The 12,526-nt window shown below is 49.7% G+C and overlaps 5 protein-coding genes across 5 annotated transcripts; 4 read left to right on the top strand and 1 right to left on the bottom strand.

Moving 5' to 3' along the window:
- Window positions 1-140: 140 nt before the first annotated feature.
- Window positions 141-1,610, bottom strand: N7473_005539 (uncharacterized protein). Its single transcript, XM_057151479.1, has 4 exons — window positions 1,305-1,610; window positions 1,167-1,249; window positions 730-1,103; window positions 141-679 (listed from the first exon to the last, which is right to left on the bottom strand). The coding sequence occupies exons 1-4, from the start codon at window positions 1,492-1,494 to the stop codon at window positions 244-246; spliced, it is 1,083 nt and encodes a 360-aa protein (XP_057009284.1). The 5' UTR covers window positions 1,495-1,610; the 3' UTR covers window positions 141-243.
- A 933-nt stretch (window positions 1,611-2,543) lies between these two features.
- N7473_005540 (cytochrome P450) lies at window positions 2,544-4,709 on the top strand. Its single transcript, XM_057151480.1, has 6 exons — window positions 2,544-3,068; window positions 3,123-3,305; window positions 3,359-3,833; window positions 3,896-4,179; window positions 4,245-4,346; window positions 4,407-4,709. The coding sequence occupies exons 1-6, from the start codon at window positions 2,678-2,680 to the stop codon at window positions 4,607-4,609; spliced, it is 1,638 nt and encodes a 545-aa protein (XP_057009285.1). The 5' UTR covers window positions 2,544-2,677; the 3' UTR covers window positions 4,610-4,709.
- Window positions 4,710-4,980: 271 nt separating this feature from the next.
- On the top strand, window positions 4,981-6,881 carry N7473_005541 (uncharacterized protein; the record flags this gene model as incomplete). The annotated part of the gene is made up of 3 exons (XM_057151481.1): window positions 4,981-5,220; window positions 5,246-6,693; window positions 6,797-6,881. The coding sequence occupies 3 exons, from the start codon at window positions 4,981-4,983 to the stop codon at window positions 6,879-6,881; spliced, it is 1,773 nt and encodes a 590-aa protein (XP_057009286.1).
- An 856-nt stretch (window positions 6,882-7,737) lies between these two features.
- N7473_005542 (uncharacterized protein) lies at window positions 7,738-8,232 on the top strand (the record flags this gene model as incomplete). The annotated part of the gene is made up of 1 exon (XM_057151482.1): window positions 7,738-8,232. One exon carries the CDS (start codon window positions 7,738-7,740, stop codon window positions 8,230-8,232), a length of 495 nt encoding a protein of 164 aa, XP_057009287.1.
- Window positions 8,233-9,031: 799 nt separating this feature from the next.
- On the top strand, window positions 9,032-10,878 carry N7473_005543 (fungal specific transcription factor domain-containing protein; the record flags this gene model as incomplete). Its single annotated transcript, XM_057151483.1, has 4 exons — window positions 9,032-9,057; window positions 9,152-9,483; window positions 9,543-10,450; window positions 10,528-10,878. The coding sequence occupies 4 exons, from the start codon at window positions 9,032-9,034 to the stop codon at window positions 10,876-10,878; spliced, it is 1,617 nt and encodes a 538-aa protein (XP_057009288.1).
- Window positions 10,879-12,526: the final 1,648 nt, after the last annotated feature.

Consider the following 12,526-nt stretch of genomic DNA (forward strand, 5'->3'; position numbering starts at 1 on the left):
TAAAGATAGTCTCACATGCAGTAGGCCTCGCAGTTCACAATTATCGCGTTCATCCAACAGTCCACTTGTCTTACCCCGCTCCGAAGTAAATCCATTCCAGACAATGTCAATATGAAATATTGAAGATGTACGTAGTATATGGATTGAATATTGATTTCAGATTCGAAAATTATCAAGTGCTCGCTAATTGAAAAAGAAAAGGATTGTAGTCGTATTTTCATGCCCAAATCCGTTCAGCCGTGCTTAGAACCGGTTGCTTGCATCTGACTGCACCTCAAACTCGCGCCACACAGCGATCTCACCCTGTCTGACGTGAACCGGGGTTGGAGGTAGAACTTTGTTATAGATTTGGGTATACTGCATATTTTGCGTATTCTCACGCTTCTCCCAATTTGGGCCCAGAGCCATCTCGGTGCTGCCCTGGCTATCGCTATGCTGTCGGCCGTGCTTCCGGGACGAGCCATAGGAGGAATCGTTGGGCTGGTAGATATAACGCTTATCGAAGCGACGACGGCGCTCTGGGAAAATCACCGGGCCAAGCATTGGCACGCAAGAGACAATGATACCGACGGCCATCTCAGCCACGGTCAGGATTGCGGCATCCGCAGTGCAATAGGTGAAGTCGTGGAGACTGCAGCGTAGGACTTGGATGATGCGAGCAAGGTTGATTGCGGAGATACTGTGACACGTTAGAGGATGTAAACTTAAGCAAAGTTAGGTACTACTTACCCCAAACTCAAGCCAAAGGTGGCTACAACAGCAGCCTTCTTTTGTTTGCTCATGTGTAAGCCCCAGATAACCGGTACTGGCAGAACCACAATTCCCACATCAAGGGCCATGTTGAATGCAGCTGCGGCTAGCTCGGCTGTTCCTTCGTCGCCACATTTTCCTTTGATGTTCTGATCCCAATTGGAAACGATTGGACGACACATTGCCAATGTTGTCGTAATACTACCGATAAAGAAGAGACCTACGACAGTCATGGCACCGTAGGCAAACATACGGAAGACTTTGGTGGGAAAGGCTTGGACATAAAAGTCCAAGATAGCAAGTCTGAAACTAGCAATAGAGATAGCCCAGAAGAACTGTGATGAGAAGAATGCCTGTTCATTCCAAGTAAGTGAGTAAGGTTTCCGCCAATTTTTGGAAATTGTTGAACGCCATACCTTCAATCCAGTCTCCATCTTTGGCTCCATCTCGGGCATCGAAAGTTGACCAATGTGGAGTCCAATACCACCAGCGATCGTGCCTTTGAGAGATCTTAGCCTTGAAAATGGAATAATTGTCGGAGTTATGGCACTTACCAATGAGCAAAACAATGCTATACGCAATAAGCATCACTAGCGACACGATACAAAGAGCATCGTGGGCTTTGATTTTCCTATGAACCACCTTCATAGAATAAAACCGAAGACCCATGGCAATCAATGCCAACAGGTTTAACACCGCAAAGGATGCGATCACAGTGATCTGCTTTGACACGAGGGTAGCCATGGTGAGCAACGATCGATGAGATGGTTTAGATTCTGCGAGGTCAGATTCGACTCGAGCAAGACGCTGGGGTCAAATATTCAGCTGCAAGACATTTCCCCGAATCGCTGTTTTTGCATCTAGCCCCCAGGGCCCTGTCATAACCCCCCGCCCCCCCATGTACATGGCTCATGCAGCTTCAATCACCAGGTGGTAGGAAGTATGCAGTAGGCAGGACAAGGGCCCCGGGGGCGAAACCAGCCCGCGTTACGCATGTTTTAGCCCCCAACAGACGCAAGTCAAAAGTCGTTTTGAGTAACTAACTCTTCAGGTAGCGATAAGACTGATGTCACTTATCCCAAGTTCAGTAATTGGGGCAGAATCAAATGGGAAAGGGTGAAGAAACTGCCCCCCGGCCGATGGGGCGAACCGCTAAGCCATTCTTTGCTCCCGTAGCCGAGTCTAATTAATAACTCGGCCAAGGCAGATAGATCTTCATGGTCTGTGGGATCCCGTGAAACTCTGCAGAAATGATCTGCGAGCTTTTAGGCCCCCATAAGCAGCCCCTCCCGCCCCTCATTCGCGGATGCGTCATGCTTGTTCGAGCTTAGTCCTGCAGATTAAGTAGTCCAATGATCGCAAAACGGGCAGTGCTGGAATGGTTCTCTGCAACCTCAGAACACCAACTGAAAATAGATCCTAGTAAGTCAAATCTGCATGATTTTAGTGCGTTGGTTTTACGCGCCGTGTCTGCCTTCGTTGCATTCGAGAATTTTGGACCTCGTGGGGGCCGCGTGGGACCATGCCATACTGTAAGGCCGTTTGATTGGGGCCATGCAAGTCTAACACTAATGATCCAACAATAATCTGACACTGGTCTGTGCCTTCTCAGGCTCAACAGGGTTCTGACGACGGTCGAGGAGAATGTACTGACATGTTCGAGTATTGTCTAGTATTCATACGAACGGATACGGCCCCCAGACGATAAGCCAACAGCGCCAACTCCCCTGTAGCGTCAGTCGTCATGGCAGTGTTCGATACTTAACTGCATAGGACTACTAAATTAGGAATTTCACACAAGCTGAGTGGTAGAAAACACCCGAAGTGTCAGATCAAATTCGAGGGCCCTGACTCACAAATATTCCACTCCTCCTCAACCGCGATAATCCAATCTTTCAGTTTGCATAGCAACAACTCCTCTTCCACGATGATCTGGCAAGATTTTCTTGCAGCAACAGCACTCGGTGTATCCGCTCACCTGGGCATATTCATTCGAGGAGAATGGCATCTTCGTGCACCCAGTGTTGTTGCCTGCCATGTAGCTGCTCTAGCCGCAGGCATCTCCCTGCATATCCATAAAAGCCCCGAAGCAGCAAGTTCTATAGCAGTATGGTGGCTACAATGCTTTTCGTATTATCTGTTTGGCATGTTCACCAGCATCACTATTTATCGTCTGTTCTTCCACCGTATCGGCCACTTCCCTGGTCCTCGCGCTGCAGCCGTTAGCAAATTGTGGAGTGTCTACAAGTGTCGGGATTCGCGAAACCACTTGTTCCTTGATGGACTACACAAGAAATATGGTAACTTTGTGCGGACAGGTCAGTGCACGAATAAGACCTAGCTGATGAGATGGAAATTAACATTCAAGGCAGGTCCCTCTGAAATTACCATCTTCCACCCCAAGGCATGGGAAGCCATGGACGGAGCTGGCAATGCCAATATCCGCTCCGATTGGTATGATATAGTGCATCCGCGTGTTTCGCCTATCTTCTCCCGTAAAGAGGAGGATCACACTGAGCGACGCAAAGTATGGAATCGAGCACTGTCAACAAAATGTAAGTTTTGTACCCTTAGCGGTGCTCTCGTTGATGGCTAATCCGCCACTCAGCAATTCGAGAGTATCTCCCTCGCATCCTCGAGCAAATCGGGACATTAGAGTCGATCATTGCAAGTGCAAACAGCCAGCCAGTAGTACCCAACGACATCATGCAATGGTTTGCCTTTGACTCTATGGGTGAATTCGCCTTCAATGAGAACTTTAGCATGATGAAAACTAAGACATGGCACCGCGCTATCATGCAACAGCGCTCTGCACTCGCTATTCTCGGCTCGCTCAATCACACCGTTTGGGCTATTCGATTGGCGTTTGCATTTCTGGCCCGCTTCTGGCGTGTGAAGGACTGGATGGGAATGATCTCTTTCTGTGATCAATGCATGGAGCGCCGGCTTCAGACTGAGGCTACACAGCCGGATATTGCTTCTCATTTTATTAAAGAGTTCCACGAAGGGAGGAACGAGAAGAATTGGGTGGCCAAGAAGCAATTGCTGAGTGGAAACACTGTTTCGGTCATTGTGGGTGGAAGGTATGTTCTTCACAAAACTGGTTGTTGAATGGTAACCTGAGCTCATTCTCACTTCGCATTAGCGACACAACTGGTCCGAGTCTGATCCTGCTGTGGTACTTCATGGCACTGTATCCCGAGCAGGCCGAACGCGTATACCAAGAGGTCAAGGATGTCGATCCATCCGATATCAATACTCTGGCAAACCTGCCATGTCTCAATGGTTTCATCAACGAGAGTATGCGACTCATCCCCGCCGCTCTCACCATGGGCACACGCACGACTCCTGAGGAGGGCATGACAGTAGACGGAACATACATTCCTGGCGGCATCAAGGTTGCTGCGCCCAAGTATACAATTTTCCGAAGTACGTTTTCGAGAAGCAACCAGCTTTCACTCCCACAACACTAACCCAATTACTTTTTGCCTCAGTGGAAAGCGCATTCGAAGATCCACTGTCCTTCATCCCAGAACGCTGGTATAGCCGACCAGAAATGATCCGCGACAAGAGCGCTTTTGCACCCTTTGGTGTTGGTAAGTTATTCTTCTCAGCCCCGATTGATGATTCCCCAATCCTAACTTGCATATCACTAGGTCGCCGTGTGTGCGTTGGAAAGAACCTAGCTCTTACTCAGATTCGCTTGGTAGCTACGATCTTGCTTTCACGATATCACGTCCGTTTTGCCCCCGGCGAGACTGGCGAGGCTGTGGAGCGCGATATGCGAGATCAGTTAACCGCGCAGCCTGGTCGCTATGCGGTAGTTTTTGAGCCGCGAAGTCAAGCTGTCTCATCTTGATTGTTGTTCGTTTTTTCATTCATGCAGCAGGAAAGTTTTGTTTTACTATGTATCTCTGAGTTCTGAGACTAGATACCCAAGTCATCCAATTGTAACCTCTGGAATTTCAAAGAAATTGCAACCTTCGAACAACCTTCGAAAAGGAAGCGGCTAAACAAAGAAAGACACTTTGGGGCACTGGCCGCTTTTACCGCTTTGCCGTCCGGCCCGGATGATTGACCAGTTCATACCGAGTCCCCCGTCCCTGGCAAGCCCCATCTCTTCCCCAGCTCTATGTATCCGAAGCTCCTCCTCCTCCGTGTCTCCGCATAAACTTATCACCAACCTTATGACTGTAATATGCCGACTCCTTCAAAAACCACTCAATCCCAATGCCTGTGCAGCTTCCCGGCGCTGAGGAATTCGTTGTGTGGTCGTTGACAAGATTCCGTGCATTGGCTGTCGTGATACAGGTCGCCATTGTGTTGTTGAGGAGTCACTCTCCAAATTTGCGCGCCCAGGCAAACCTGTGCGATGCGCTGCATGTTCTCTCGCCCATGGGCGATGCGAGAGGCCTGATGGGCCACCTTGCAAGAGATGTCGTTCGAGAGGCCAGAATGCGTGATCCCAGAGTATGTCTTGTCTGCAGGTAAACAGTCATCTGGGTCCCAAAATGCTGCAAGCGCTACAGTGCAACAGCCATCTGTGACTCAAGGGACTACGGGGAATAGATCTACAGCTTCACAAGCAACCCTGCCTCAAGAGACTCTGGCTGCGACATCTGGACGGCAATCTATGGCCCAACGGACCACGGGGTCTACAGCTACAGCTTCCCCTAACAAGCGGAAGCGCCAGATGAATCCCAAACGATGTATCGCCTTACACTCCCGATGCGAGATCATCGATGGACAACTACCTTTCAGAGACTGTCTGGAGGTCGGTCGAGAATGTGTGCCCCAGGGGTATGTCCCGTCTGCAGCCAGAGAAGGATCTCTGCCACAAAGGACCACTGTGAAGAAAAAATCTCGAAGTCAGTGCACGAAAAATCGTCTACCATGTCTTGAATGTATGGTCTCCCACAACCGATGTGAGATCATTGATGGACAACCGCCTTGTAAAAGATGTCGTGCGAGCGGCCGAGAATGCGTGCCCCAGCGGAATGGGGGGTCTACACGAATATCTATGCCCCAGGAGAATAGAGGTGCTACCTCTATACAAGAAGGTGTCGACCAAAGTATGACGGTGGCCAGAGCTCTGACCTGTGTCAATTGTCAAACCCGAGAAGCACGATGTGAGGTCATTGACTCTCCACCTTGCACCGAATGCCGCAAAAAGCATCGCAAATGCGCCTTTGAAGAGGCCCCAGCTTTAGAGCCACTTGATGCGACTCTTTTGTGGTCAGATATATCTGCCCGTACTTCTCTTCCTCCTAGTCCGGTGGTCTCTCACCAGGGTGACTTTAGCCTGAATGACTCCAGCGACACTGACTCTAGCGAGAGTGACTCCAGCGACACTGACTCCAGCGAGACTGATTCCAGCCAGAGTGGCTCTTGGTCTGTGAAACTGGAAATGTCGCAGAGTCCAGCGCCCCTTGAGCTTTTCCCAGTTTCTGCAAATCATGAAAATCGTGCTCCTATTGAAAATGCTCCAAGCGGAGTGTCTGATACAACTCACCAGACCGAGGCTCCACGCACAGAACTGGCGGTCACGCAGACAATTACTTCCGATCCCAGGCCATCTCATCATGATGGGAATATTGCGTTTGTCGATAGTGCTATAAGCGACTTGCCTGATGCAACAGAACCAATACAAGCTCCACGCATGGACCCGGTAACCATGCAACCAACTGCTTCGGAGCCCCCGTCATCTGAACCCGGTACCAATCTTGCTGCTATCGGCAATACAGTAAATGGGCTATCTGATGCAGCACCCCCGACAGAGGTTCCATGCACAGAATCCACAGCCATGCCATCCACAGTTCACCGTCCGAGGCATTCGGATCGACCGGGTTCTGCTCGCGTGCTTCAGAATCTAGCCAGGCGACAATATCCGCCCTTTCCCAGCCAAGTGAAGAAATTCTTGACTTGTGGGATGACTGCTAATTCGTTCGGCATAGGTGGTTGACCTCACAGGAAGCAGTGACTTATCTAGATCTGTATGAATCACTCGAATATGTGCAAACCTGCCGATTCACTAACTCTTTTCCAGATTTTCCCAGCACCTCGCTTCCCTTTCGCAAATCATAAACCCAGACCTTCTCTCGCATGGAAACAATGAACAATTGCTCAAATAGGATCCAATGTTGTGTTGCACTCTCCTGACGATATCCTCTCGATTTTTCATTCCTCCGGGCCCTGGAGGCTCATCTCGAAGTCACTACATTCATAATCGTTTATGGAAGCATTGCGAGGTGCTGATTCAACGCATTATGCTCGGGCGAGAAGGTTTCTCTACGACAGACTCCCGAGTCCTGGGAGCTATCGAGAGTCTTTTGTTGATATCTGACTGGCCCCCACGATCCGTGCAAATTCCACCCGATAATCCCGACTGGGATGGCGAACTGATGCTCCCAGAACACAATCGCCATAATGGAAAACGAAGCAATAGCAATGTCTTATCAATACGATGGCAAGACGATGTATTTGAGCCGGCAAAGCAGTCAGACCCGATGTCTTGGAGGCTGCTAGGCGCTGCAGTCAACCTCGCTTATGAGTTCGGCGTCTTCCCTGACGAACCTCTTGTATCTATTTACCTTGGTACTCGGCACACTGCTCGCTTTCATCGCACCAGAAGGCTTCTCTATGTTCTCCCCATCAAAGCCTGCTCTGAAGATGGTGTTGACGGGGCACGACTTGCTTTACATGCAGTCGTTTCCATCCCTCGCTCGTTGGTTTGACCGGTTCAATTCGCAGATGTCGGGTAAGATTTCATCGTCATCTTTATTATCCTGTGCCGAAATTACCAGAGAGTTACTCATATCTTTGCTCGAAACAGGAATGCCTTCTGAACTCAGCTCCTTGCTTCGGATTGAATATCACCATCTCAATGCATGCATAAGCGCCCTATCCATTCAAGCAGTAGTTGAAAGAGCACTTTTACAAGGCGCTACTCAACCCCAGACTCCCAACGCACCCTGACATAGACCTTTCATGCATCCAAAGGACCGGGATCACATCGACAAGGCGATATCTGCCAGCCGCGAGGTCCTCGAACGTGCCACAGCAATGCTTGTAGAAGGAAGACTGAGATATGCACCCCGTCGAACTCGTGTTTGCATCATTTCAGCATCGACTCTCCTTCTGAAAGCTATCAGTCTTGGTGGCAGTGCACACGACTTGAAAGTCAAGATGGGAAAATTGGATCAGTGCATTGCTGCGTTACGATTGTGCGGCATTGATGACTTGGATTTCTTGTCTCGATATGGCGAACTCATTGAACAACACCTGCAACGATTCCGCGACCAGTTCATTTTGCTGCCGGATTGTGGTGGCCCTGATCAACCTGGCGAGGGTTCCACCGCCGTGGAGCCTACTGGAGATGATTGGAAAGTGCGACCGTTCGATCCCAGGATTGCTCCATGGAAGTCGGACAGCAAGGCAATCCCGCTAGGAATTAGTTTCGACTCTCTTGATTTTTTGCTGTGAACGGCAGACCTGTGAATTGCCATTTTCCTTTTTTTTGTTTCTTTGGATTTAGCGCCACAATGTGCTGTCACGTATACTCCCTTCAATACTCAAATCAGCAACTCTTCGCCATCCTTGGGGGTTTTTTTGGGCTCTTACTGCGCTGTAAACTCCATACATCAACTGCTTACATGGCGAATGCGTCACATTTCGAGATGTGAGTAGTCATACTGTTGTAGTCGAATGGTTACTAGCTAGAGTCTATGTTGTCTGTCCACCTGACCACCATCACATGACCCGCCTCCCATATCGTTGATTCCTTTGTTCCTTGGAAGAATGACAAGACCCTGCGTCACTTTTAGCCCCCTTTCAATCTACTGTATGCAAGAGGCCATGTGACTTTATAGTTCAGCCAGGATCGTCGACTATTCTTCGAGAATCATTCCCTGCTTCATCCAGGTAACAATCGCGATTTTCCTTCCTCCAACACCAAACCCCGGTTACACGCGGAGAATCAATGGCCAATGCAACACCGGGCCGAGTACAACCACCCCACTTGCCCCGGACTCCGACAAACCAGGATATAAGAATTGAGTAACATAATCTCCCCTTACTTGCCCTTCAATATGCCAAACCCTGGAGAAGCGGGTCCTCCGGGTTTTTCTAACTTTTCCAAAGGTCACCAGGGACCCTACAGAAAGAAACATTGGCAATTGGAAAATTTATTGAAAATGCCAGCAAACCGCCAGATCTCACTCCTTACGTCTGACAAGATTATTTCACCAATTCAATGACACTATCATCCCCGCATAATCACCACATGGATGCTCGCAAGAGATCACCAAGGTAAGTTCCAAATTATTGAGGTCGTTGAGCTCATAATCAGCGTTCTTTAATTGCTCTATCAATCGTAAATCATCCAATGTTGATCCCCATCCAGCAATTCCCCTACGCCCGACACAGTCTTCCTAGAAGCATGCGACGTCTACTTCCGACACTGCCACAATAAGCCCTACGGCTTCTTCAATGCGGAACTTTTTCAGCAAAAGGCAGCAAAGAATCAAATACCCCTCCATCTTCGACTAGCATTAATCGCAACCGCTACTCGCTACTCGTCTCGCTCGCAATGGCGAGAAAGGAAACAGAGTACCATCGATGGCTACGCAAGATGCTCCTGGGAGCTTATCGTGACGTCGCAGAATGGGCTAGATGACACTGACGATGTGACGGTGATTCAAGCCCTTGCCCTTTTGGCTGTAATCGATGCTACCGGTGAGTGTTGACAAATCGATCCATATTCTGTTGAGGTGCTTCGTGCTGAATATGAATAGCTGGCCGGCGGCGAGGTGCCTGGGTAAAGATTGGCATGGCGGTGCGAATCAGCCAAGATTTACAATTGATGCTTGAACCGAGCACGAATTTCTCTAGCTTGGAGCGTGACGAACGGAGGAATCTTTTTTGGTCATTATATCTCCTTGATCGCTTCGTGTGCTGCTCCTTCCAACGACCACCCGCTATCAAAGACTCGGATTGTCTCTTGAGTCTACCCACGTATCGCAATTCGGGAAAAGGAGAGTCAACAATGACATTGAAAAGTCTACTAGACGAGAATCACCGAGATACGTCGCTTCGCCCAGGAATGTTCGGTATCAGCATTGCATTGGTCTCTGTCCTCGGGCGAACAATCAAGTGCATGATGAACTCAGAGAACAATCCAGAGAAGCCCTGGCAATCCCAATCAGAATACAGACGTATTCACAGTGACCTGGAATTCTTAAAAGAGCTAGCCGTGAACAACAGCCCCGTCCTCGCTGCACCGGGCCAAGCTCGTCCTCAAGATCAGATGCAAGACCGCGATCGCGAGCGAATTGCGCATATGGTTCTTTCTCATACTTTATATCACCTTTCACACTGCATTCTCAGCCATCCATATCTTCTCAGTCTGAAGATCCAATCAGTTCCATCGTCTGATATGCCGCCGTCCTGGCTGGAAGAAACCCGCGCAACGTGTCTGGTACACGCCGGCTCACTGATCACCGTTCTCGTCGAAGCCAAAGCAGCGGGATACATGCCTGTTCCTTCGGTATACAGCTACTGCATCCTGGTGGCTAGTACCATCCACGCGCTCTATCTACACAGCGACGATATAGCCGTCAGCCACAGCTCAGCAGAATACCTCAAAACATCCCTCGACTACCTGTGCGAAGTCTCCGAACTATGGACGAACGCGCAAATGATGGTGAGACAGTCCTTCGCTCCTGTCAACCCAAAATCAAATACACAGGATCCCATATCTAACCAACCTTTTTCCATCAGGCCAACGCCCTAAAATCCTTCGCCCTCCAATGCAGCCGCTACACCACCCTCCTCCTCCGCGAAAAACCCCTCGTCGACGAACTCACCCCCACAGAATCCGCCGTCCTCCGCTCCGTCATCGACTACTGGGCCATGATGGACCCGCATAACCCTGTCTTCGACGTAGCGGCAAAGGGACCCGATGGCCTTCTTCTCGATCTGGATCTGCCTGGTATCGATATCGGGCCGGGCTACCTGACGCCACCGACGCATGGTGCTGGTGCGGCGGGGGGATCTCTTTGGGGGTGGAGATGTCTCACTCTGCTGGACAGAAAGGTGGTGGTGGTGATTCGGTGGATCCTGATATTTTGATTCAGTGGCCGGTGTCGATTATGTCACCGATGGCTTCGGATGATGGGAGGTCGCCGAGGTGGGATTGGGATTCGGAGCTTAATGCTATGAATGATTAGATGAAAAGGTTGGGGATTTGATGTTTAGCCATTGTCAGCCTTTATGTGTTATGCTTAGCAATTTTTTGCATATTTTATCCTATTTTGGTCGTTTCTCTTGTTATACTTCTGGCTCTCGGCTCCAATTCATCCTCCGATGGAGACCTGCATTATTTGTCCCACAGGCAACCTATTCACGTACCCCATGTTTAGATATGAAGTCATAAACCACAGTCCCTGTAAGATGTTGTCACCAGTTATACCACACTCCACCTACTTCCAGTCCGGCATCTCAATCATCTCAATTGCTTGGGGAGGGCATTTGTCTCTCGCATGGAATTCCCGTGTTGGCGCGAGGAAATGCGTTCCCCTCGTGGACTGGACGAATCACAACAGAGGACGAGGTTGACCCGAGGTGGGGACAATATATTTAGATTGCTTGGCCACACAGAATCGATCCCGCTTGATGTTGTAGATGCAGGATGTACAAAAGGGTTATTTGAGCTCTCATACACTCCGACAGGGCCGGGGCTGTCCTTTGGCGTACTCATAACACTGTAAACCGAGTAGTTGGAAGAGATTAGTATCCGTTGATCGAGGGACTGTTTAGATTCTGCCTGCGATATGCTTCATCCCGATAACTGGGATGGCATTCGTAGCCGACAGGCGAGCGATGCGGTGCGAGGGGTCACCAACAACTGGAACTCAATTCACGTTTGTGTATGTACTGTATAGATTAGTCTCTCATCCATTCGCATACCTGTTTAGGACTGGTGCATCGCAAAGTCCACCAGGCCAGATTCTCAGCCGCCCCGCATCTAAACCGATCTCGATGGTTGCCCTCGACCGCCATTCTCGGATAACATGCCACTGCCCATTATGACTTCAGTGTGCCAGTGTGGCCCTCCAGACTCCACCGCAGTGCATGTTGCTGTCAAAGCCGGCAGTTCACAGCCGAAACTCTCATGGTCCAAGAGCCAAATCATGAACGATAAAAAGCGATGGATCACCTTCGGTTGAGTCTGGCCAAGCGAGGGTGTTCGCCTCCCCTCAATTTTGGGGCCAAGCCACCCTGCAAGGCTCTCGATTGTTTGCTTGCATTTGTACCCGAGAGTTGTGCTTAGGGGTGAGGCGAAGAGGGTCTTTCTTTCGTGTTGGTGGGCTTTCAAAACTTTCAATGGGCCTGTGAATGGCCGTCGACTGGAGAATCGGAATGCAGCTGGTCGGTCTAGATCCGCCGATCGTTTAGCGTGGGCGTCTCCGCACTGGATTGGTCGTAGCGAGATGGAGGATTTGTTTAGTCGAGGAAAATCGGGGAACAAAGAATAGTTGTTGAACAAAGGATTTAGGATAAAGGCATGATTGAGACTGTGAGAATATGGATTGAATACTCCGTATACTGTGTAGAAATAGAAATCGGAGCTGGTACTGTGGCTCTCTGGTTGTTCCTGACCCGCTGATTTGATTGTTTCAGTGTTGAAGCGTCTAGACCGCCCAAACCGCCAAAGGCGAACCCCGTCCAAAGAGACTAAGAGGCTAAGAGACGGGAAAATCTCCCCCTCCTCTCCTGA

The sequence above is a fragment of the Penicillium subrubescens genome (assembly GCF_028828155.1).
Source record: "Penicillium subrubescens strain IBT 31985 chromosome Unknown utg000004l_segment0_segment0, whole genome shotgun sequence".
Classification (NCBI taxonomy): Eukaryota; Fungi; Ascomycota; class Eurotiomycetes; order Eurotiales; family Aspergillaceae; genus Penicillium; species Penicillium subrubescens.

Bases quoted from the DNA above. Each gene is read 5' to 3' on its own strand.
- N7473_005540 (XM_057151480.1), top strand. From the start codon at position 2,678: ATGATCTGGCAAGATTTTCTTGCAGCAACAGCACTCGGTGTATCCGCT. The intron at 3,306-3,358 runs GTAAGTTTTGTA...TCCGCCACTCAG, and splicing joins TCGAGCACTGTCAACAAAAT to CAATTCGAGAGTATCTCCCT. The intron at 4,347-4,406 runs GTAAGTTATTCT...GCATATCACTAG, and splicing joins TTTTGCACCCTTTGGTGTTG to GTCGCCGTGTGTGCGTTGGA.
- N7473_005539 (XM_057151479.1), bottom strand. From the start codon at position 1,494: ATGGCTACCCTCGTGTCAAAGCAGATCACTGTGATCGCATCCTTTGCG. The intron at 1,104-1,166 runs GTATGGCGTTCA...TGGAATGAACAG, and splicing joins AGATGGAGACTGGATTGAAG to GCATTCTTCTCATCACAGTT. The intron at 680-729 runs GTAAGTAGTACC...AACGTGTCACAG, and splicing joins ACCTTTGGCTTGAGTTTGGG to TATCTCCGCAATCAACCTTG.